We start from the raw sequence: 22,197 nt of genomic DNA on the forward strand, positions 1-22,197 counted from the left end.
AATCGTTATTTTCTAGAGAAACGAAGACAACAAATGTTCCAAACCTCTTTGACCTTCATCATATATTAGTGAAGGATGCAAATATACGTTAAAACAATTTTTTTATATTTTTGAATTTTTCTCAAAATCTATGTGTTAAAGCCTACAAAAATATTGAACTTTTCGGTAAATGCTCTATATACTGAACCATATGATCTTTAGTGTTGTTTTAAAATTTCTAAACACATTCTACATTTGTATTAATTTATATTAAACTATATTTCACGGTACATGGACATCGTTTTAATTTTTTGTCAATTAATTTAGTAACACTTCATAATACTCCCTAAATTGGTGGAGTCTAACCACTATAAAATAACTATTTTTCATGAGAAACAGAGACAACAAAAGTTCCAAACCCCTTTGATCTTCATCGTATGTTAGTGAATGATGCAAAAATGCATTAAAACAGTTTTTTTATATTTTTGACTTTTTCTCAAAATCTATGTGTTAACCCCTAGGAAAATATTAAATTTTTCGGTAAATACACTATATACTGAACCCTATGATCTTTAATGTTGTTTTAAAATTTATAAACACATTCTACATTTGTATTAATGTATATTAAACTCTCTTTCATGGTACATGAGCATCGTTTTATTTTTTTGTCAATTAATTTTGTAACACTTCATAATACTCCCTAAATTGGTGGAATCTAACCACTATAAAATCGCTATTTTCTTGATAAACGGAGACAACAAAAGTTCCAAACCTCTTTGACCTTCATCATATGTTAGTGAATGATGCAAAAATGCATTAAAACAGTTTTTTATATTTTTGAATTTTTCTCAAAATCTATGTGTTAATCCCTACGAAAATATGAATTTTTCGATAAATGCTCTATATACTAAAGCCTATGATATTTAGTGTTGTTTTAAAAGTTCAGAACACATTCTACATTTGTATTAATTATATTAAACTCTCATTCATGGTACACGGACATCGTTTTAATTTTTTGTCAATTAATTTAGTAAAATTTCATAATACTCCCTAAATTGGTGTAGTAACCAATATAAAATCGTTATTTTCTAGAGAATCGAAGACAACAAAAGTTCCAAACCTCTTTGACCTTCATCATATATTAGTGAAGGATGCAAATATACATTAAAACAATATTTTTGAATTTTTGAATATTTCTCAAAATCTATGTGTTAAAGCTTACGAAAATATTGAATTTTTCGGTAAATGCTCTATATAATGAAGCCTATGATCTTTAGTGTTGTTTTAAAATTTCTAAACACATTCTACATTTGTATTAATTTATATTAAACTATGTTTCATGGTACATGGGCATCGTTTTAATTTTTTGTCAATTAATTTAGTAACACTTCATCATACTCCCTAAATTGGTGGAGTCTAACCACTATAAAATCGTTATTTTCTAGGGAAACAGAGACAATAAAAGTTTCAAACATCTTTGACCTTCATCATATGTTAGTGAAATATGTAACTATGCATTAAAACAATTTTTTCATATTTTTGAATTTTTCTCAAAATCTACGTGTTAACCCCCACGAAAATATTGAATTTTTCGATAAATGCTCTATATACTGAAGCCTATGATCTTTAGTGTTGTTTTAAAATTTTTGAACACATTCTACATTTGCATTAATGTATATTAAACTCTCTTTCATGGTACATGAACATTGTTTTAATTTTTTGTCAATTAATTAAGTAAAATTTCATAATACTCCCGAAATTGGTGGATTAACCACTATAAAATCATTACTTTTTAGAGAACCAAAGATAACAAAAGTTCCAAATCTCTTTGAACTTCATAATATATTAGTGAAGGATGCAATTATACATTAAAACAATATTTTCATATTTTTGAATTTTTCTCAAAATCTAAGTGCTAACCCTTACGAAAATATTTTTTTTTTTTGGTAAATGCTCTATATACTGAATCCTATGATCGTTAGTGTTGTTTTAAAATTTCTAAACACATTATACATTTGTATTAATGTATATTAAACTCTCTTTCATGGTACATGGGCATCGTTTTAATTTTTTGTCAATTAATTTAGTAAAACTTTATAATACTCCATAAATTGGTGGACTAACCACTATAAAACCGTCATTTTCTAGAGAAACGGTGACAACAAAAGTTACAAACCTCTTTGACTTTTATCATATATTATTGAAGGATGCAACTATACATTAAAAAATATTTTCATATTTTTGAAATTTTCTCAAAATCTATGTTTTAAAGCCTACGAAAATATTGAATTTTTAGGTAAATGCTCTATATACTGAAGTCTATGATCTCTAGTATTGTTTTAAAATTTCTAAACACATTCAACATTTGTATTAATGTATATTAAACGCTCTTTCATGGGACATGAGCATCGTTTTAATTTTTTGTCAATTAATTTAGTAACACTTCACAATACTCCCTAAATTGGTGGACCAACCACTATAAAATCACTATTTTCTAGAGAAACGGAGACAACAAAAATTCCAAACCTCTTTGACATTCATCATATGTTAGTGAAGGATGCAAAAATGCATTAAAACAGTTTTTTTTTTATTTTTGAATTTTTCTCAAAATCTATGTGTTAACCCTTACGAAAATATTAAATTTTCAATAAATGCTCTATATACTGAAGCTTGTTTTAAAATTCCAAAACACATTATACATTTGTAATAATGTACTATAAAATCACTATTTTATAGAGAAACGGAGACAACAAAAGTTCCAAACCTCTTTGACATTCATCATATGTTAGTGAAGGATGCAAAAATGCATTAAAACAGTTTTTTTTATTTTTGAATTTTTCTCAAAATCTATGTGTTAACCCTTTCGAAAATATTGAATTTTCGATAAATGCTCTATATACTGAAGCTTGTTTTAAAATTTCAAAACACATTATACATTTGTAATAATGTATATTAAACTCTCTTTCATGGTACATGAGAATCGTTTTAATTTTTTGTCAAATAATTTAGTAAAACTTTATAATGCTCCCTAAATTGGTGGAGTAACCACTATAAAATCGTTATTTTCTAGAGAAACGAAGACAACAAAAGTTCTTAACCTCTTTGACCTTCATCATATATTAGTGAATGATGCAACTATACATTAAAACAATATTTTCATATTTTTGTATTTTTCTCAAAATCTATGTGTAAGCCTACGAAATTATTGAATTTTTCGGTAAATACTCTATATACTGAACCCTATGATCTTTAGTTGTTTTAAAATTTATAAACACATTCTACATTTGTATTAATGTATACTAAACTCTCTTTCATGGTACATGGGCATCGTTTAATTTTTTGTCAATTAATTTTGTAACACTTCATAATACTCCCTAAATTGGTGGTTTCTAACCACTATAAAATCGTTATTTTCTTGAGAAACGGAGACAACAAAAGTTTCAAACCTCTTTGACCTTCATCATATGTTAGTAAATGATGCAAAAATGCATTAAAACAGTTTTTTTATATTTTTGAATTTTTCTCAAAATCTATGTGTTAACCCCTACGAAAATATGAATTTTTCGGTAAATGCTCTATATACTGAAGCTTACGATATTTAGTGTTGTTTTAAAATTTCAGAACACATTCTACATTTGTATTAATATATATTAAACTCTCATTCATGGTACATAGACATCGTTTTAATTTTTTGTCAATTAATTTAGTAAAATTTCATAATACTCCCTAAATTGGTAGAGTAACCACTATAAAATCGTTATTTTCTAGAGAAACGAAGACAACAAAAGTTCCAAACCTCTTTGAACTTCATCATATATTAGTGAAGGATGCAAATATACATTAAAACAATATTTTTGAATTTTTGAATATTTCTCAAAATATATGTGTTAAAGCCTACGAAAATATTAAATTTTTCGGTAAATGCTCTATATACTGAAGCCTATGATCTTTAGTGTTGTTTTAAAATTTCTAAACACATTCTACATTTGTATTAATTTATATTAAACTCTCTTTCATGGTACATGGGCATCGTTTTAATTTTTCGTCAATTAATTTAGTAACACTTCATAATACTCCCTAAATTGGTGGAGTCTAACCACTATAAAATCGCTATTTTCTTGAGAAACAGAGACAACAAAAGTTTCAAACCTCTTTGACCTTCATCATATGTTAGTGAATGATGCAAAAATGCATTAAAACAGTTTTTTATATTTTTGAATTTTTCTCAAAATCTATGTGTTAACCCCTACGAAAATATTGAATTTTTTTGTAAATGCTCTATATACTGAAGCCTATGATCGTTAGTATTGTTTTAAAATTTCTAAACACATTCTACATTTTTATTAATGTATATTAAACTCTCTTTCATGGTACATGGCATCGTTTTAATTTGTTGTCAATTAATTTAGTAAAACTTCATAATACTCCCTAAATTGGTGGACTAACCACTATAAAATCGTTATTTTTTAGGGAAAGTATTGATTTTTTCGGTAAATGCTCTATATACTGAAGCTTATGATCTTTAGTATTGTTTTAAAATTTCTGAACACATTCTACATTTGCATTAATGTATATTAAACTCTCTTTCATGGTACATGAACATCGTTTTAATTTTTTGTCAATTAATTTAGTAAAATTTCATAATACTCCCGAAATTGGTGGACTAACCACTATAAAATCGTTATTTTCGGAGACAACAAAATATATGATTATATTATTGGAAATAAAAATATGAATAATATGACAATTACATATATTAAATCATCCTGGTAAAATAATATTTTATATGTATCTTGAAAAGCATTTTAGTATCAATAATATGTGATTCTTGTAAATCATGTGACAATCACAACACTTTGTAAATAATATGATGATACATCCATATCAAACGTGATTTATACACCTGTAAATAATAAGTCTATTTAGTCAAGTAGTTTGAATTTGAATGATAAATCATATAATCAAATGAAGCAACCTACTTACTACTAAGAATGAATAAGTTATAAACTGCAGATGGGCTTATTACTCGTTAAGCCCGATGAGTTTACGCGAGTATATTCGAACGAAGCCCACGTGATTTTTGTAATTAAATCCCACGGTATCTTAAAACGAAACGGTGTGAGAGAGATTTAAACGAACGAACACAACCATTGGAAACTAGCGAGCCCATAACTACCGTGGCTCACAAGAAAACCATATATAGAGACTACTTCCACCAAGTTTCAAAACATAGTTTTCGAAAGGTTTTAGAAATGACCAATCCGGAGAAAATGAAAGTGGACGGTGATACTGAGAAAGAGAGGGAAGACTCCTCATCCGATGAGCAATGGAGCGATGAAGAATCCGCCATGAGAGAAATCGTTCTCGGCCTCCCTGCTCTATCCATCAGCAGCGCAACCTTCGGTGTTAGCATCGCCGACGATGAAGAGGAAGAGGCGCGTCTGAACGAGCAAGCGGTCGTTGCGGCGGAGTTGGTCATCGCCGCGGCGGAGGAAGCGGTTATGAAAGAGAAGAGCGATGGCAAGAAGAAGGTGAGGAGACAGAGGAAGACGATGAAGCTCAATAACGACGACGAAGCGGGTGGTTCGAGTAAAGGAGGAGAAGCGGCGAAGAAGCCGAGGAAGAAGACTTCAGAGTTCACTAATCTGCCGAGAGGGCCACCGGTTTGTAACGTCTGTGGACGAGCATTTCATTCGTGGAAGGCTGTGTTCGGACATCTGAGGTCTCACAAAGACAGGAGCTATCGCGGGTTTCTCCCGCCTCCTAGATTCGCTGCGCCGATTAGAGGCGTCATGATTCCAGGACCGAACTCTGCTTTTGTTCGTGTTGTTGCCCGAGGAGGGAGCTCCGGTGGTGGTGGTGGTGCTAGTGGTGGCGAAGGTGGGAGAGGTGTAGGGATTGTTATGGATGTGGATCGAGTGGAGGAAGAGAAGCAGGAAGTGACTGAATCTGGAAGCGTAGCGAAGTTTGATCTTAATAAGTCTCCACCGAAAGATGATGATGAGGAAGAGGAGAAAACCAAGTGAAGATGTTTGAAGTTGAACACATTATTTAGCTATTTGATTATTTTTCATACAACTTATTTAATTTAACTTCATCTCATTGTATTTTTTTTTTTCCTGCTTTGGACTAGGTTTGGGTTGTTTTTGTTGTTATTGCTTTTGTGTGCAACACTTTCTATTTATGGAAATTTACTTTCAGACAGGCTTTTGTCATACAAATGAAAACGAAAACAATTGGCGGACATGTACATCCGTACGTGTACAGCACGGAAACCTTTTTAGGGCAACTGGAATGTAAAATTGGATAATGATATAATGCGGTAAACTTAATTTTAACATGGTGATGTTGTAATTAACGTCAGTCTCAAAAATCTACTTATTAATTATTCTCTCAAAAATCTACCTATTAATTTTTCTCAAAAATCTACCTGTAAGTAGCAGTCAACCTCTTAAACATTGTGTGCAGAGATGGGGAAACTTTATAAAAGTAAACATAGTTACATACGTCCAACCTCACAAAAATGGTATGAAATTCCTCAATTCGTAGTCAATTTATATCAACATGATATTTGATGGCATTCGAAGAATATGGACGGAAACCAAGATATAATTACTCTCATTTTAAAATAGATTTGAACCAAAAACGACTCCAAAACCATTTAGTATCGCCCAAAAAATAAAAACATCAAGCAACTATTTCTTTCTCTACTCCAAATCTTCGAGGCGAGGGTCGCCTTCGTTCAGCCCCTGCCGCACCAGCTCGATATGCATACTGATAATGAAGTGGTGAGGAACGAGATGTGCTAGCAACAGCTGGTTTAGTGGAAGAGCGGTCTGGGACAACGTTTATGCGTTGGATGTGTTCAAGTACATCGACTACTTCCTTCATGTGCGGTCGGTTTTTCGGGTCTGGCTTGATACAAGAGAGTGTGATGCGTCCCATTTCTGCTGCGACTTTGGATGAGTATTGGCCTATGATTCCTTTGTCCATTATATGTTTCACTCGATGTCTGTTTGTGAGTTCTGGTCTTAACCAGTCGACCAAACTCTCTTGTCCGTTAGGCCGTTTTGGGTCGTGTGCCCTTAATCCGGTCATCACTTCTAGTAATACCACACCGAAGGCGTATACGTCACTCTTAACGTATAAATGGCCTGATAAAAATAAAATAAAAAACTGAAAGGGTGAATCATTTTATCAACTGCAATCTAAACTAACCTCTTTGGTCCCCAATCCGAAATGATTAAACACAAGTCCATAATTAATTTGTGATAAAATAAACTATGGCTAATACATCTTTTCTAAATGTACCTGTCGCCATATATTCAGGAGCAGCGTAACCATACGTGCCCATGATCCTAGTCGTAACGTGTGACTTCTCTTGTGATGGTCCTAACTTTGCTAAACCGAAATCTGAAATCTTTGCATCATAGTGCTGCGCAGATGAAATTTTAAAACAAAATCACGTCAGCAAAAAAAAGAACGATTGAAGATTCTAGTATCTTGTTATTAATATCATATAATATGGGATGTTATAATTAGACTAACCGAGTCGAGAAGTATATTGGAGGCTTTGAAGTCTCTATATATGACTTCTCTTTGTAAGCCGTGAAGAAATGCAAGGCCACGAGCTGCACCTATCACAATCTTGATCCTTAGGTCCCAAGGAAAAGGCTCGCTTCCTGAATCAAATAAGGATCATAGAATGTAAAATATAGTTTAGAATCAATCTTTGTGACAACCATGCTTGGTGTGTTGTGCGTCAAAAGATCTTAATTACGTCTGAAAAGATGATTCTCGAGGCTTCCTTTGGGCATGAACTCGTAGACAAGCAGAAGTTCTTTGTCTTCACGGCAGTATCCTAATAACTTGACCAGATTTGGGTGTGAAAGCATCCCCAAGAAGTTAACTTCTGACTGTCCAAAATCAAAAACAAAACCACATTAATCTCAAATTTGGCTTTTTTTAACTTGAAGACTAATCCGTCAAAACTTTTACCAATTCTAAACTATAATGTTACATATGAATAATACCTTTTTGGGTCAAAATACATGAATAATAAATAGTATAATACTAGTTGGGTCAAAACATATGAATAATACTTTGATTATATAAACCTAGCTACGTGTCCCCAACTCAATGTCCAGTAGCAATGGGAAGTTCCTAACTAAAGTGAATATGTTGGCAAACAATGGATATAAAATTATCTTCAGATTAAAATCAGTTTCAAACGATATAATTCTGTGTTGGACTTAGAAAATTGATAAAAATAACCTAATACTAATAGAATGCCTGCATTTAAACTAGTAATTTCCTAAATCTTAGTACAAACAAGTTTTATTTGTTAGTATTAAATATTTATTCTAATCATTCTTCTGCAACACTCAAACAGAGAGTCAAGGTCGTTTCTCGATTAGAATAGTCAACTCTTCATCTTGATCGAACCACGTAAATTTTGGTTTTTCCCGTCAAAGAAGCAATCAAGATCGGAAAACAATCTGTTGTTCGTTGAAAATAGAGAGAGAGGGAGAGAGATCTTACACGCCACTCTGCGAATCCTTGAACACTCTCGGAATTCAATCTTTTGACGGCGACGATCATACCGGAACCGACTTTAGACGGAGCAAGAGTCTTGGCATCGATCCAACCTCTGTAAACTTTTCCGAAACCTCCTTGACCCAACATCGACTCCGGTTTGAAGTTCTTGGTCGCCGTAACTAAATCCGCAAAGCTGTAGACTTTGAGATTTGGCGATGCCAATATTTGGCCGGAATAACTCATTACTCCCCCGGAGCTCTCGCTAACCGCCTCCGAGAATTGACTCTGTCCGACGCTAGTGTTTGTCGTCGCGGCGGTGGTGGACGTTGACGAGGAGAAATTTATTCCATTACTGTGGTTGTTCGTCAAGGCTGATTAATCAAATCACAAAAGGCAGATAGGTCAGAAAGTGGACATCTCTTTATGTCAGAAACAGAACATATCTTTATGTCCGAAACAGAACATATCTTTATGTCCGAAAGTGAACATCTCTTTATGTTGTATGTGACAGAGATTTAAAAAAACCAAAATTTTCATGGATTTGGAGTGAAAATAGTAAGAAATAAAATACTATGAATTAATAATGAATTACCATGAGTGTGGAGACCTGTGTTGGATGAAGAGGGAGACGAAAGGCATGAAAGGAAAAGACCCATTTCATCAGTTTAGAGTTTTTTTTTTTAGATTGAGGAAGGATGTAAGAAAGGAGAGGAGGTCGAGGAACCCACCATTCTTAAATACGACATTTTCTTTGTTAAAGTCCATTTTTTATGCATTCCCTTTGAATTAAAATGAATATATAGCAAAATGCCAACAAGATCGACCAAATAAAATATACCCTAGCAGAATCTTTTTAGTCTATAATCGATGCGCATAGCTTAAAAACCACGTAATTATATGTATATATTTTTAAAAAATTGCTTGAAGCAAGTAATAAATAATTTACTGATTAATCCAGAATAAATTTAGGATTTTCAGCCGATTACAACGACGCTGAATAATAAACATGGACTTTATATTCTGGAGTCAAGTTTTCGTTATTGTAGATATGATTAGATATATTGAAATATAGAAAATGAAGAACTCTATTTATTGTGTACAGTGATGGGAAACCCATTACAGAGTCAAAAAATGTAATTTCCTTGTGCAAGCAAAATGCGTAAAAGTCAGCCTCTGGGTCACACACGGCTTGGAGTATTTGTCTTTTGTAGAATTTTTATTCTCCACAAATCTTTTAGTAATCATTTGGTTTCTATTATTTATAGCAAGTTGTTTCGAAATCAGGAGACATCAGATTCAGATTCTTTATTGGCAAAGAAACTAGTATATGAATCTGTTTACCAACGTTAGTAGGTGAATCTATTTTCTTCCCTTTGTCAAAGATGTTCACATGATAACTTGTTTTTGTTGTTTTCATAATATCATTTGAATATGTTATATTTTAGAAAACAAGTTTTTTTTTTTTTGTCATAAGCAAGTTTTTCCAGATCAAAAAAGAGTTTCATATTATTTTCATTTTATTTATTTTGAATTGTTAAAACAAATTTTTGATTAAATACATTGACAGGGACTTCGGAAATGATACTTGACCAAGTAAAAAATGAAAACGAAATTCAATCCACGTATTCAAACGCAGATAATTTCAGCAAAGACATGTTTTCGTTTTTTGGCATAAACATAGTCGGTGGAACACTCATGCACACTTGAAGTGGTTGCAAACCTCTTTGTACGGTACATGTTAATCAATTGTCGTTGTTGAGAGGACTGAGTCATTGCAGAATTTCAAAGCACAAGCTAACAAAAGGGACCACTCAAGAACACACCTATTAATTAGCCTAACACCTATACTAACTGCATTAACTAAAATTTTCATCACTTTTGATATTTTTGAATTTTGACTACGGACTGATCATTTTGCATCAATTATTCCGAGTTTTAAAGCACAAAGAAGTCATGATACCAACAACAAAAATTTAAATCAACATGGCCTAGGAGGATCTGTTGGACTTTGGGACTAAGAGAGATCCTATAACTAATAATTTTGTTAATAAAAAGACTTATAATAAGATCTTTCAAGTTGAAGAGGAAGTGGCAAGAGATTCTTGATTCTTCTTGGCTCTGGAAGCTCTATGTCTTTTTTTGAAGTTGTCTTGTCTGAATCTTTTGGTTTCTATCTGTATCTCCATGAACGGTCTCTCAACTATATTTCTCATCTCTCTCTCCAGTTTCTTCTGTTTCTTAGCTACCACCATTGCTGCTGCTTTGTTCTTTTCCTGCTGCTTCTCTGCTTCTTCCTAATCAATACAAAACATAGCAATCCTTGTTTCAGTCATTTCAAGTATTAGATCGACGAAGAGAAAGAGAGGGAGAAGACCTGAAGATCGTGGATGAGACTGTCGAGAGATTTGATCTTCCTATGAGGCCACCGAGGAATCCCAAACTCTCTGCATTTCTTTTTCAAGACCGTGAGACCGACATTGAGTTTCCGAGACGCTTCCACGATAGGAACACCAAAGTATTTGGAAAGATCTTCTAAGCAAAGTCCAGCAACATGTTGGGATGGTGTCCTCCTCTTCTTAAATATCTCTGTCCTAACATCTGTACTATTACAATACACTTTAAAACTAGACTAGATTTGGCACTTTTAAAGAAAGAAAAACAACTAGGGTAGGAAGAGATACCTGATTCTGACTGTTCAGTTTGGTCATCTTCAGATTTCTCGGATTCAGTTTCTGAATCAGGAAGGCAGTTAAGGTCTTGTTTGAGGGCAAACCTTTCCGGTTTAGCCTGATCAACTTCACCATCTCCAACTCTATCTTCTTTGAAGACGAGGTCCAGCAGTTTATGCTCGTCAAAGCATGGTTTCTTCGGTTTCAATTCAGAGATGAACTTAAGCACGTTAGCTAAATTAGGGATGTCCACCAGCTTAGGGTTTCTGCCAAATAAGAAGAGCAAAACCATGTTTAGTTTCTAACAATGTTGCAAAACAGTCTCATCGTGGTTGGATTCAAAAATTATATAGAACCGTCAAACATTATGGGCGATTTATTGAGTAAAGGAAATAAATTAAATTTGACTCTACAAATTTGCCTATTTCCTTACTGATTTCCTAAACGTTTTATATATTATCCTCTCCTACGTTCGTGATTTTTAATCAGGATTTTGCGGTCTTGCAAAAAACACTATTACAAAAAAACACTAAAACTCTAAATCCTTTAACAAAAAAAAAACACTAAAACTCTACAGAAGTTTACTTTGTTTAATCACACTGTTCTTTTTTCCTTTACAATTTACTCAGTGATATTTGACAAACTTGGGTTTAATAGGAGTGATAAAGTATATTTCTGTGAAATACTAATCTAGAATTCATTCAAAAGAGATTTGACTAGCAGAAAAATAAAAACTAATATTTATGATTTATGTAGTGTTTCAAAAAGTAAAAACTAATCTTTATGATTTATGTAACCGCACTGAATTATACAAAACAAACGGCAACAAAAAGAGTTAAATTACTAACAAAATCAAATGCTGAGAGAAGCTTTATAGAGAGGAGGCGTTACCTTGAAGGGCATAGAAGGGTAGGAAACTGAGGAAGCGAGTGGTTAGACCGGAACACGAAGATACATCTCCACGTGCCAAAAACCAAACCTAGCGAGATCTCCGCCCGCTGGAGACCTTCCGAACAAAACAGAGGCTTCGCTTTCTTCTCCACATAACGGCCTTTCCTCTCGAACAAGAACTCTCGCTCAATCTCCACGGATCCGTAGACATGCAAACTCCTAATCATCTCTGCATTGACCCCACACACACAAAAAAAAAAAATCTACTTTTAAACCCGACCCGACAGGAATGAGATTCTCTTACAATAGTGTTGACTTACCTTTATGGTTGACGCCCTGGAAAATGGCGAGTGAGGTCAAGGAATGTGCCATTGTCCGAAGAAGACGAAGAGACGCAAGGACTGGAGATTTTACCCAAAGCGACTTTTTTTTAATAGAATGTTTCCTTTTTAATGTAAACAAATCTGCTAAAGAATCCAAAGGTTTGTATTATGAGAATATAGAAGCGTTTCGTCATCAAGTGAAAAAGGTTCAAAGGCGAGATTGGTATAAAATGACCTTTGTTCACCACTAAAACTACCGTTCAAGCCACTGGACCTACTCATTAATTTATTGTTGTTCTCGGTTACTCAAAATATTCGCGAGCGCACGTGTAAGTGTGTGAGGGTCTTCCTGTAATAGCAATGGGAAGCGGGCCTCAACGAGACCGAGCCCAATTAGCGAAATTCTCACACGCTCGGCCCATGTCTGAGAAGTGGTAACCGATATGATTCACATGAAGAACCATGTATGTGTCTTTCATTGCGTTTTTCTCACAACCATAATAACAACTTGATTTGTAGTGTATACTTGAGATCCGCGCAACCACGCGGACGGATGTTTGTTTTCGCTTTTTCTATACATAAATTATTGTTTTAAAACTTATATATTTTTAACGTTAACCGTCTACTTAAATATTTATATAACTATTTCAAATACAATAATTTTATAATTTACATGTTATAATTAATCAATTATTTAAAATCATATGTATTTGTCATTTTTTTTTTTTTTTTTTTTTTTTGACAGCTATGTATTTGTCATTTATTATTATATTTTTATTTTATTGTATTTGAATTTAGTTATTAAAAAAAAATTAATATATTCATGAGAAAACATATTTGAAAATTATTTTGTATTTAATTTACGCTAAATTCTGACCCGTCTTTCAAAGCTGGATTTCTTTTTACCAATATTTTTATGCTTATTTATTTTAGATAATATATTATTGTATATACAAAAGTTTAAGATGCGTTAATTTTTAGACATGTATTATATAGTTTGCTAATTTTTAAAATAAACAATTTATATTTATGAAAATAAAATTTATCAATTTATCAATTGAATATACTTTTATCATATTTATTTAAGTATAATAACTGTATTTTAACATGATCATGACTATAAAGTAGATAAAGTAGAATATAATTTATTTATTTTTCATTTTATAAAAGATAACTTAAAATAAATTAAGTTATTGTTAAAATATTTTTACACAGATTTATTAGAATTTTAAAATATAATATATAAATGAATATATATTATATTATGAAAATATAATATATATTATATTATATTTAAAATGAAAATATATTATGAATAAAGTAGTTACAAATATTTTATATTATTAGCTTTAAAAAATACATGTTAATTTTTATGCATATATTAAATAGTTTGCTAATGTTAACCTATTTTACCGACGTATTAGATTTTATTTTTGAACATAAATATTTTATACTTACGAAAAATAAAATTTATAAATTTATAAATTTAGTACAATTTTATTATATTTACCTCAATATAATAATTATCTTTTAATATGATTGATTATGATTATATAATAGATAAAATATTATAGAATATTTTATTTTTATTTTATAAACGATAACTGAATATATTAATGTATAATAATATTTCAAACTAATTTTGAAATTAGTATAAATATTATTTCAAAAATGAAGATCTTGTAAAAATCTTTTAAAACAGATTTGTTAAAATTTTAAAATAAAATGAAAAGATATCAAAAGATATTTGGATTAAAGTATTTTAAATATTATATGTATTATTAGTCTTAATAAAATACATTTAATAAGATTTCTATTTTAATATATAAGATACGAAGACAATTAGGAAAAGACGCCAGTGATCCCGTGATAGTCTTTAATTAATTGTAAATTTTTTTTTGAAAACGTGATTTGATAGTGATATGAAGAAGATGGCTCCTAATTTTAATCTTATATTCTGGAAATTTATGCTACATCGATCATTATATCAACAGTTGGTCCAGTTTGTCATATATTTTAACTGGAAGAGTCAGGAAGTATTTATGAATTGTCAAAGTTATCATAGTTAAGAAACGGCAAAGCTTGGCGACCAAGATAAAAGATGTCAGTCACTTTCAGTAAACGTGTCCAAGAATATTCAACGTTGGTTTTGTCTTATAAATACATAGCAACATGGAATTAAATCTAAACATCAGCCATAGTATATAGACTCCGGCTCATACACGTTTTCTTATAAACTACGACCATGTCTCTCTTAGCGTCCTTCTTTGGTTGCTTCGTTCCAAAATCTGGCTCAAAGATAAGCTCAAGCGATGGTAGTAGTAATTCCAAAACCTTGTCCTTGGAGAAACCAAAAAGCAAATCCAAATCTCCGAGAGCTCCAATGATAGTGTCTTATTTTCCCGTAGGTTCGAATCTTTCGCGTCTGTGAGAGAAGGCCAGAAGGTGACATATCTGTTGTGAAGGCTTTCGTTTTTGTTTTGTTCCTCTAGTCCTCTTTTTTTTGTTTGATTATGTATAAATTGTAATAGACCATTTAAATATTTAATAAATGGCGAGAATACCATTTCCTATTGTGAAGATGGTTTCGTCGCTGCGCTTGGTCCTAGGCTTGCAGGCTTCACACTGGTAGTCAGTTTCTAGACAACTGAGGTGGCAGAGGCTGTCTATAGAACCAAAATTGCGTTAGGTCATGTATCTCTCAGTAACATCTGTTTTGTGCTTCTCTGCTTTAGGAGTTCAATTTATGGCCTATTAGAGGTTAACTATGGCCTTTGTTTGTTCTTTTAATTTGGAGCTTTCATTTTCTGTTTTTGTAATTTATAAATAAGAAAATAATATGAAAACCTTTAAAAGAGTATTGGATAAAACATACATAGACCACACAAAAAAGGAAAGTATAATTGCTTTGCATAAAACCGGATTGAAATTTAACGTTCACATAAGTAAGGCAGAAGTGAAGTAGTTGATAGTATCAAATAAAAAGCTCAACAAAACGTTAACAACCTCTCAAACTTTTCCAAAAAGGAGGTACAGACGAGAATGCAGCTTAGACAGTCTGATCCTCAAGATTAGGCGCATGTTTTTCTCTTTTGCAATCTCTTTATTTTCTGTTTTACAAATAAGACAGCAGCCATAAGAACATGCTGCCTAAAGTCATAAAACATAATTATTGACTATGTAAAGACACTTGACGGTGAGCAGAGAGTACAGTTTCAAAAACCGGTTAATGATAGGAATCTTCCGACGCCTAAGAGGCTGGACACTTGTTCTCTACTCAATAGTTGAACTTGCAAAATTTGAAGAGAAGACAAAAGAAGTGAAACGTTTCAGGACTTATTGGGCATGAATTTTCGTTTCAGGACTCAATCCTAACGTGTCTGTCACTTAGCTGTAGAGAATTATTCAATCTTATACAGTAGATTTAATCTTCCCCTCTATTAACCAAACAACTTTTTCTTACCCTAGACCTTACCGATATACATTGATGAACCATGTGAATATTTGTCTTTCATTGCGCTTTTGTTTTCTCACATCCATAATAACAACTTGATTGGATTAGTGATATGGAGTTTATTAGGAAAGACGACAATGACCCCGTGATAGTTGCTCCATTTTAGTCATATATGTTAACAAGAAGAATCAGAAAGTATTCATGAATTGTCAAAGATATCATAGTTAAGATAGGGCAAAGCTTGGCGACCAAGATAATTAAAGAGGTCACTTTCAAGAAAACGTGTCCAAAGAACATTCAACGCTGATGTTCTCTTATAAATACATACACTTCACATAGTTACCTGATACTAAACCTAAAACATCATCCATACTAAACCTAAAACATCATCCATCGTATATAGACTCCGGATCACGCACGTTTGCTTTGACACTCCGATGTTCATGTCTCTCTTAGACTTCTTTTTTGGTTGCTTCATTCCAAAATCTGGCTCAAAGAGAACCTCAACCGATGGTAGTAGTAACCCTAAAGTATTGTCCTTGGAGAAACCAAAAAGCAACTCCAAATGTCTGAGGGCTCCAATCATAGTGTCTCATTTTCCCGTACGTTCGAATCTTTCGCTACTGTAAGAGGAGACCAGAAGATGAAGTGTGTGAAATGTTGAAATATTTCTTGTGCAAGTCTTTCCTTCTTTTTTGTTTCTCTAATTATCTTGTTTGTTTGATTATGTATAAATTGCAATAGACCATTCAGATTTATAAAAACATATATGGACTGCAAGAAAACAGAAAATAATCCGGCAACAAAAGAATTTGATTCGTATTCAGGACAAATTGAAGTTTTAACGAGTAGATATTTAGTAAATAAATGTCAAAACAATACTAGTAATTCTGCTAATCAATGTCAGGAGGAGAGTGTTGACTGTGTCTGTGTGCAAGTGTTATACCATAGATTTGTTTTACAGAGGACACTTATAAAACGCATAAACAACGATTAAGATGTACATGGCGTCCCCATTAGGAGCTTCTTTGGTATTGGTCTATTAAATTTTCAAAAAACCTTTTTATTAGTACATTTTTACTTTTTTTTTGGTGAAAATGTTAAGATTTTTACCATTTTTGTAAGATATTTCCGGAGATAGTACGAATACTACACTTAGTATTTTCTATTAGAAAGTAACTTCACAATTATAATATGTTAATGTAAATAGTGAATTAGGTATTAAAAGCTTATTCTGCCCCCCAAAAAAAAAAGAAAACAATTACTTTAAAAAAAAAAGAAAATTACTTCATCTATTTTATTGATGTTTTGGAGTAAATTACAAAGGTTAAAATTCACTTTTTCTTAAATACACTGCTAAAAATATTTAGTTAAAATAAGTTAACTAATCGTAAAAGAAAAGATATAATCTAATTAGTTAAAAGATTTTAATAAAGTTAAAATTAACATAAAATATTAAAATAATAAAACCCTTTCTAAAACATTAAAACATAATATATTATAAAACGGAAAAAGTATTTATATATAAAACGAAATCAAGATTATTACCAAACACAACTACAGCTGTAATCTAGACAACAGTTGAAATATACGGACAGTCAAGATTCAAAGGACCACATGGTAATTATTTGGTGGACTCTTTAATAAAACTCTGAATCGTCGTCGGTCTCTCTCTCTCTCTCGTCAAAACAAAAACCCTAACGTTCACAGGTAAAAAGGCTCCCCCCGCTCTCGTCTGAGTTCACTCTTCCGATTCCTCACGTTTTCTCTGTTCGCAGATCTCGAAGAAGATGAAAGGTGGTGAAACCAAAGCTCAATCGAAGAGCACCGATGAAAGGTATATATATATATTCTCCTTTTAATCACTCGCACACATGGCGAATGAATCTGAGATTCATTTGATTTGTATTCTCAGATTGAAAACGAGAGGAAAGAAAGCTGGAAAGAAAGCAGCCAAGGATCCTAACAAGCCTAAGAGGCCTCCAAGTGCCTTCTTCGTCTTCCTGTAAGTCTCTCTCTCAATTGATTAGTATTATTAGTTTTTGCTAATTACTTTCTGGTGATTGATTGATTGAATGAAGGGAGGGATTCCGTAAGGAGTTCAATCTAGCTAACCCTGACAACAAATCCGTCGGAGCTGTAAGTGCTAATCTGAGATTTACAATCACTACTATATAGCATATGGTTCTTAGTTGTTTTGAATATTTGTAACATTTTAGGTTGGTAAAGCTGCTGGAGCTAAATGGAAATCAATGACTGATGAAGTGAGTATTGTTAGTTTTTAATAGTTTCAAATCATATATCAATTTGTAGTTATACCTAATTTTGAATGAAACAGGACAAAGCTCCTTATGTGGCCAAGGCAGAGAGCAAGAAGACTGAATATACCAAGACTATGCAAAAGTACAACATGAAACTGGTATTCATTCTTCTTGTTGACCTCTTTTTGTCATTTTCTGATGTTAAGCCAAATGTTATGATGTATGTTTCTTCTTTTTTTTGTCAGGCTAATGGAACTAGCACAGCTGGAGATGATGACTCTGACAAGTCCAAGTCCGAAGTCAACGATGAAGCAGAAGGTGGAAGTGAAGAGGTTTGTACTTCATACTATTTTGAAATATCTCTGTTTGTGTTTGCTAGTGTCATAGTGTGTGACACTTGCTTTTATCTCATGATTTTGTTTTGCAGGAGGAAGATGATGATTAGGAGATGGATCAGCGAGCGATTTGTCTTTTATGGAGTATCTTCTGTTGTACTGTTATTAGCTGCTAGTTTTTAGTGACTATTGCTATGCTTGCCCCTCCTTTATGTTAACTGGGATGTATTCGTAATCTTCTTCAACTTCTCATGACAACTTTGGATTTAGCTTTGATCTTTTGTCTCTACTTTTTTAAACGATGGTATTATTTGTTTGCATGCATCTAATAGTTTTCTACTATCTTATGATTGCTATACACTTGTCTCGAAGGAAATAGTTTTATTTTTCTGGCTCTGTTTGATGGAATATTGGTTTTGTTGATGATTATTATCCTCGGTGCCAATGTCATCTTCGTATGTCAAGAAGAAAACGATCAGAAACGTACACAGACTCGATTACTACATCACTAAAGATATCAAAGTAGACCTTACCTATGTCCAACTCTTCTTCTATTCTTCATCGTCAACTCTAATAATTGTATGTAGTAAAAAATTTAGAAAGCTCTTCGATAGTTTCCTTGGTGCGTTTCTGCAGGCTGCAACAAACAATATATACAAACATGAATTTAGTTGCTCATTTGTGTGTCAAGAACGTTATAGAGTCAATGTTGTTTCACCTTTTGTCATTGGGAGATGATGTGACCACGCCTTCCTGATAAACTGTTCTATTCTTTTTGTAAACTTGGCTCAAGGATTCCACAAGCCTAACAAAGTAAAGACAGTTAAGACTCTTCATTGCATCTCTATGTTATAAAACGTAGTCAAACTCTCATCATGTTTTATGGAAAGGTCCTTTTGAGGTAAAACTGAGTTGCCAACATGTTATTAAGTCTTACAGTCACTAACTATATCCAAATCAGTATGCTCACTTTTAATCTAGCCATACAGTGATACAGTGGATTTAATTAATCTCTTGGATTAAGAGCATAAATTACAATAAGATAGATTAGAATACATACAAAAAAAAAACATGATAGCGAAGTAAGCATAAAATAAGGGTAGACGACTAGAGAAGCTATAGGTACACCAAACTCTCCAATCTAAAGGAAGAATCCAAAGAAGCTAGGCCATAGAGAATCCAATGGGTTTTATTCTGGGTCATCACTCATCACTGACTGTCTCACCATGCAAGAAATAATAAGCTAAACGATTCTTTATAAATTAATAGACCAATTAACATCTCTTAAAATTATTTTGAAAGTGGTAGATACTGTTGATGTAATATCTCAAGCTAGTCAAATAGTTATGTCATATTTTCTTCTTATTTTTTACTATATTGTTTATAATTAAGGTTTAAAATTGTTTTCTTTTAATTGTTAAGATTAAATCTTATTACATATCGTTTTAGTAAAAAAAAAAAATAGTTTTTTACTCCCTCTGTTTTTTTATGTAGGTAGTTTTAGGTGAATGCACAAGTATTAAGAAAGTTACTAGATTTTGATCCGCGCTTAAAAGCGCGGGATTTTTTTTATTGATAAACTTATTGTTTGTTAGTTCACTAATATGTTTAAAGCTACAGGTTCGGTTTCGATTCAGTTCTTTTTAAGGTTTTAGTTCGGTTTCGATTCGATTTTTTATTTTTGATTTTTTTATTCAAGAAATATAGGAACTGTTTAGTTATTTATAAGTTTGAGTTTGGTTTCAGTTTCATTGTTTTGGTTTTTAGTTTGTTTTAGATACCAATTTTAAAAACCTGTTAAAATCTTGAGTTCAATTCGGTTCTGATTTGGTTCTCGCTTTAAGCATAATCTTAAATAATTCAGGTAAAAGTCATATTTTTATTTTTGGATGAAATATCAGATAATTCAGATAAATATAAATATTTTTTATAAGAATATTTAAGTGATTCAGTTTTTTCAGTATTAATAATTCACATTTTTATTCACATTTTTGAGTGATTCACATTTTCAGTATTAAGAATATCTATACTATTGAACAGATGAAAACATTTGTGATTGTTATAGCGGTTTTGCACCTTGCGTGGATTTGAAGTATTAACGAACTTGTATTGTTTGAACCATTTTATTAAGGGGAATTAGTTGAACCATTTTGTAAATATATTAAGGTAGACAAAATTTCACTAACCATATATTTTATACACCGGTATATATATTTATTATTTTCAGGATTTAGAGTTTAATATTATCCTTCTACATATATACACATTTAGGGACACTGCTCTAAGATTGACAAATATATAACTGTAAATCATTTTAATATAAACTCTATGGACTATATACAAATATAAAAATCAATATTGTTAAACTTGTGTATTCAGTAGGTCTAATATGTGTCTGATATGTGTATTTTTAGCCTTACCAGTCAAAACTTGTGAAGTCGTGAACCATAAATTGTTAAAACCGTAAGTAAATATTTTCTTATTGCATAGTCTATATGTCATGTGTTTAAATAATGATAGTCCACTCGTGAATCTCACAATGTTTTGTTTACATGAAAGAAATGAATATTATTTATTATTAATTAATATATAGCTAATTATTTTTTAGGCTATATTGTAGATATGATCTAGCAAATATATAAGTATCACAGATGGCTTTGATTCATGTCACAAAAAATTAAAATATTTTATTTAAGGCAAATCTTATAAAATTTAGAAAATCTAGTTATATCACCTATTAAATTGATTAAATCATTGTTAAAAAAATATATGGTAATATATTGTTAGTATAAATTTAAGATAAGACAAAAATATTAATAGTCTAGTGAAAGGGTCTAATAACCTTGTATAAGTAGATTTTTTCATAATGATTCTCTTTTAATAGAATAGATTAATTTTTTCAAAAGTAGCATTTGATATATAAATTAGGTGTAGTTAAACCAATCATAAATCAATATATATTATTTGATTGGTCACACTATATTTAATAAAAGTAAAAATTACTTAAAATTATGAAAATTATTTATATTTTGAAACAAACAAATTTTAACAAATTTTACTTAAATTACTTGCAATAACAATAACAGAGTATATTTTTAAGATATGCGCCCACAACATACACTCGTAATGGACAAACAAAAGAAAGGCAAACATGTATGAATATGGACCTTTTTGGCGTTTATGTAAACATTTTGGTCTCGTTGTTTGACCTAAGCTAGGCTTAGCACATGCAAACCTCACTATTTTCTTCCATAATGTTGACAATTAAAAATTACTCAAAGACGAAACATTGTCGGAAGAAAACGACGAGACGAACAAATCACAAATGTTTCTATATTTTTCTCTAGACTACTAAACCAGAAACATAAATTAATCCACACAATAACATGAATTAGTACCAGAGAAATAATAGGAATTAATTAAAACATTCAAACTAAGTTTTCATATAAATTCAAATGTGTTATTATGATGTGAAAAGGTCGCAATATGCAAGTATAAGAAATAATTAAAAGCCCTTTATCAAAAAAAAAGTCTAAGAAATAATTTATACGTTCCAGCACATACTAGACGGCATGAGCCATGAAGGTTCTATTTTCACTCACATTTTATTTCGAGTTAACAGAAACGACCATGGTTAAACGTTCTGTTACTATTATTCAGACTTCGGAGATCAATTTCACTGGATTTTTGTTTTTGTTTTTGTTTTTGTATTATACAGTTAATGATTTAGTTGAAATCTACAACCCT

The 22,197-nt window shown here is 31.7% G+C and overlaps 6 protein-coding genes across 6 annotated transcripts; 4 read left to right on the forward strand and 2 right to left on the reverse strand.

Annotated features, from left to right (window-relative positions):
- Positions 1 to 5,122: 5,122 nt before the first annotated feature.
- LOC106354258 (zinc finger protein ZAT9) lies at positions 5,123 to 6,227 on the forward strand. The gene has a single exon (XM_013794158.3). It carries the CDS (start codon positions 5,232 to 5,234, stop codon positions 6,003 to 6,005), a length of 774 nt encoding a protein of 257 aa, XP_013649612.3. The 5' UTR covers positions 5,123 to 5,231; the 3' UTR covers positions 6,006 to 6,227.
- Positions 6,228 to 6,442: 215 nt separating this feature from the next.
- LOC106350736 (probable serine/threonine-protein kinase CST) lies at positions 6,443 to 9,296 on the reverse strand. Its single transcript, XM_013790607.3, has 6 exons — positions 9,110 to 9,296; positions 8,521 to 8,888; positions 7,760 to 7,895; positions 7,528 to 7,661; positions 7,291 to 7,414; positions 6,443 to 7,133 (listed from the first exon to the last, which is right to left on the reverse strand). The coding sequence occupies exons 1-6, from the start codon at positions 9,171 to 9,173 to the stop codon at positions 6,667 to 6,669; spliced, it is 1,293 nt and encodes a 430-aa protein (XP_013646061.1). The 5' UTR covers positions 9,174 to 9,296; the 3' UTR covers positions 6,443 to 6,666.
- Positions 9,297 to 10,418: 1,122 nt separating this feature from the next.
- LOC106370412 (protein RKD5) lies at positions 10,419 to 12,660 on the reverse strand. Its single transcript, XM_013810423.3, has 5 exons — positions 12,398 to 12,660; positions 12,078 to 12,306; positions 11,199 to 11,452; positions 10,892 to 11,115; positions 10,419 to 10,811 (listed from the first exon to the last, which is right to left on the reverse strand). Exons 1-5 carry the CDS (start codon positions 12,447 to 12,449, stop codon positions 10,590 to 10,592), a joined length of 981 nt encoding a protein of 326 aa, XP_013665877.1. The 5' UTR covers positions 12,450 to 12,660; the 3' UTR covers positions 10,419 to 10,589.
- A 1,915-nt stretch (positions 12,661 to 14,575) lies between these two features.
- BNAC01G03020D lies at positions 14,576 to 15,190 on the forward strand. Its single transcript, XM_013810414.3, has one exon. It carries the CDS (start codon positions 14,646 to 14,648, stop codon positions 14,829 to 14,831), a length of 186 nt encoding a protein of 61 aa, XP_013665868.1. The 5' UTR covers positions 14,576 to 14,645; the 3' UTR covers positions 14,832 to 15,190.
- Positions 15,191 to 15,427: 237 nt separating this feature from the next.
- Positions 15,428 to 17,209, forward strand: BNAC01G03030D. Its single transcript, XM_048745097.1, has one exon. The coding sequence runs from the start codon at positions 16,292 to 16,294 to the stop codon at positions 16,481 to 16,483; it is 192 nt and encodes a 63-aa protein (XP_048601054.1). The 5' UTR covers positions 15,428 to 16,291; the 3' UTR covers positions 16,484 to 17,209.
- Positions 17,210 to 17,456: 247 nt separating this feature from the next.
- LOC106350664 (high mobility group B protein 4) lies at positions 17,457 to 18,774 on the forward strand. Its single transcript, XM_013790536.3, has 8 exons — positions 17,457 to 17,564; positions 17,633 to 17,691; positions 17,770 to 17,859; positions 17,936 to 17,993; positions 18,074 to 18,118; positions 18,193 to 18,273; positions 18,361 to 18,447; positions 18,543 to 18,774. Exons 2-8 carry the CDS (start codon positions 17,645 to 17,647, stop codon positions 18,558 to 18,560), a joined length of 426 nt encoding a protein of 141 aa, XP_013645990.1. The 5' UTR covers positions 17,457 to 17,564; positions 17,633 to 17,644; the 3' UTR covers positions 18,561 to 18,774.
- Positions 18,775 to 22,197: the final 3,423 nt, after the last annotated feature.

The sequence above is a fragment of the Brassica napus genome, chromosome C1, assembly GCF_020379485.1.
Source record: "Brassica napus cultivar Da-Ae chromosome C1, Da-Ae, whole genome shotgun sequence".
Lineage (NCBI taxonomy): Eukaryota > Viridiplantae > Streptophyta > Magnoliopsida > Brassicales > Brassicaceae > Brassica > Brassica napus.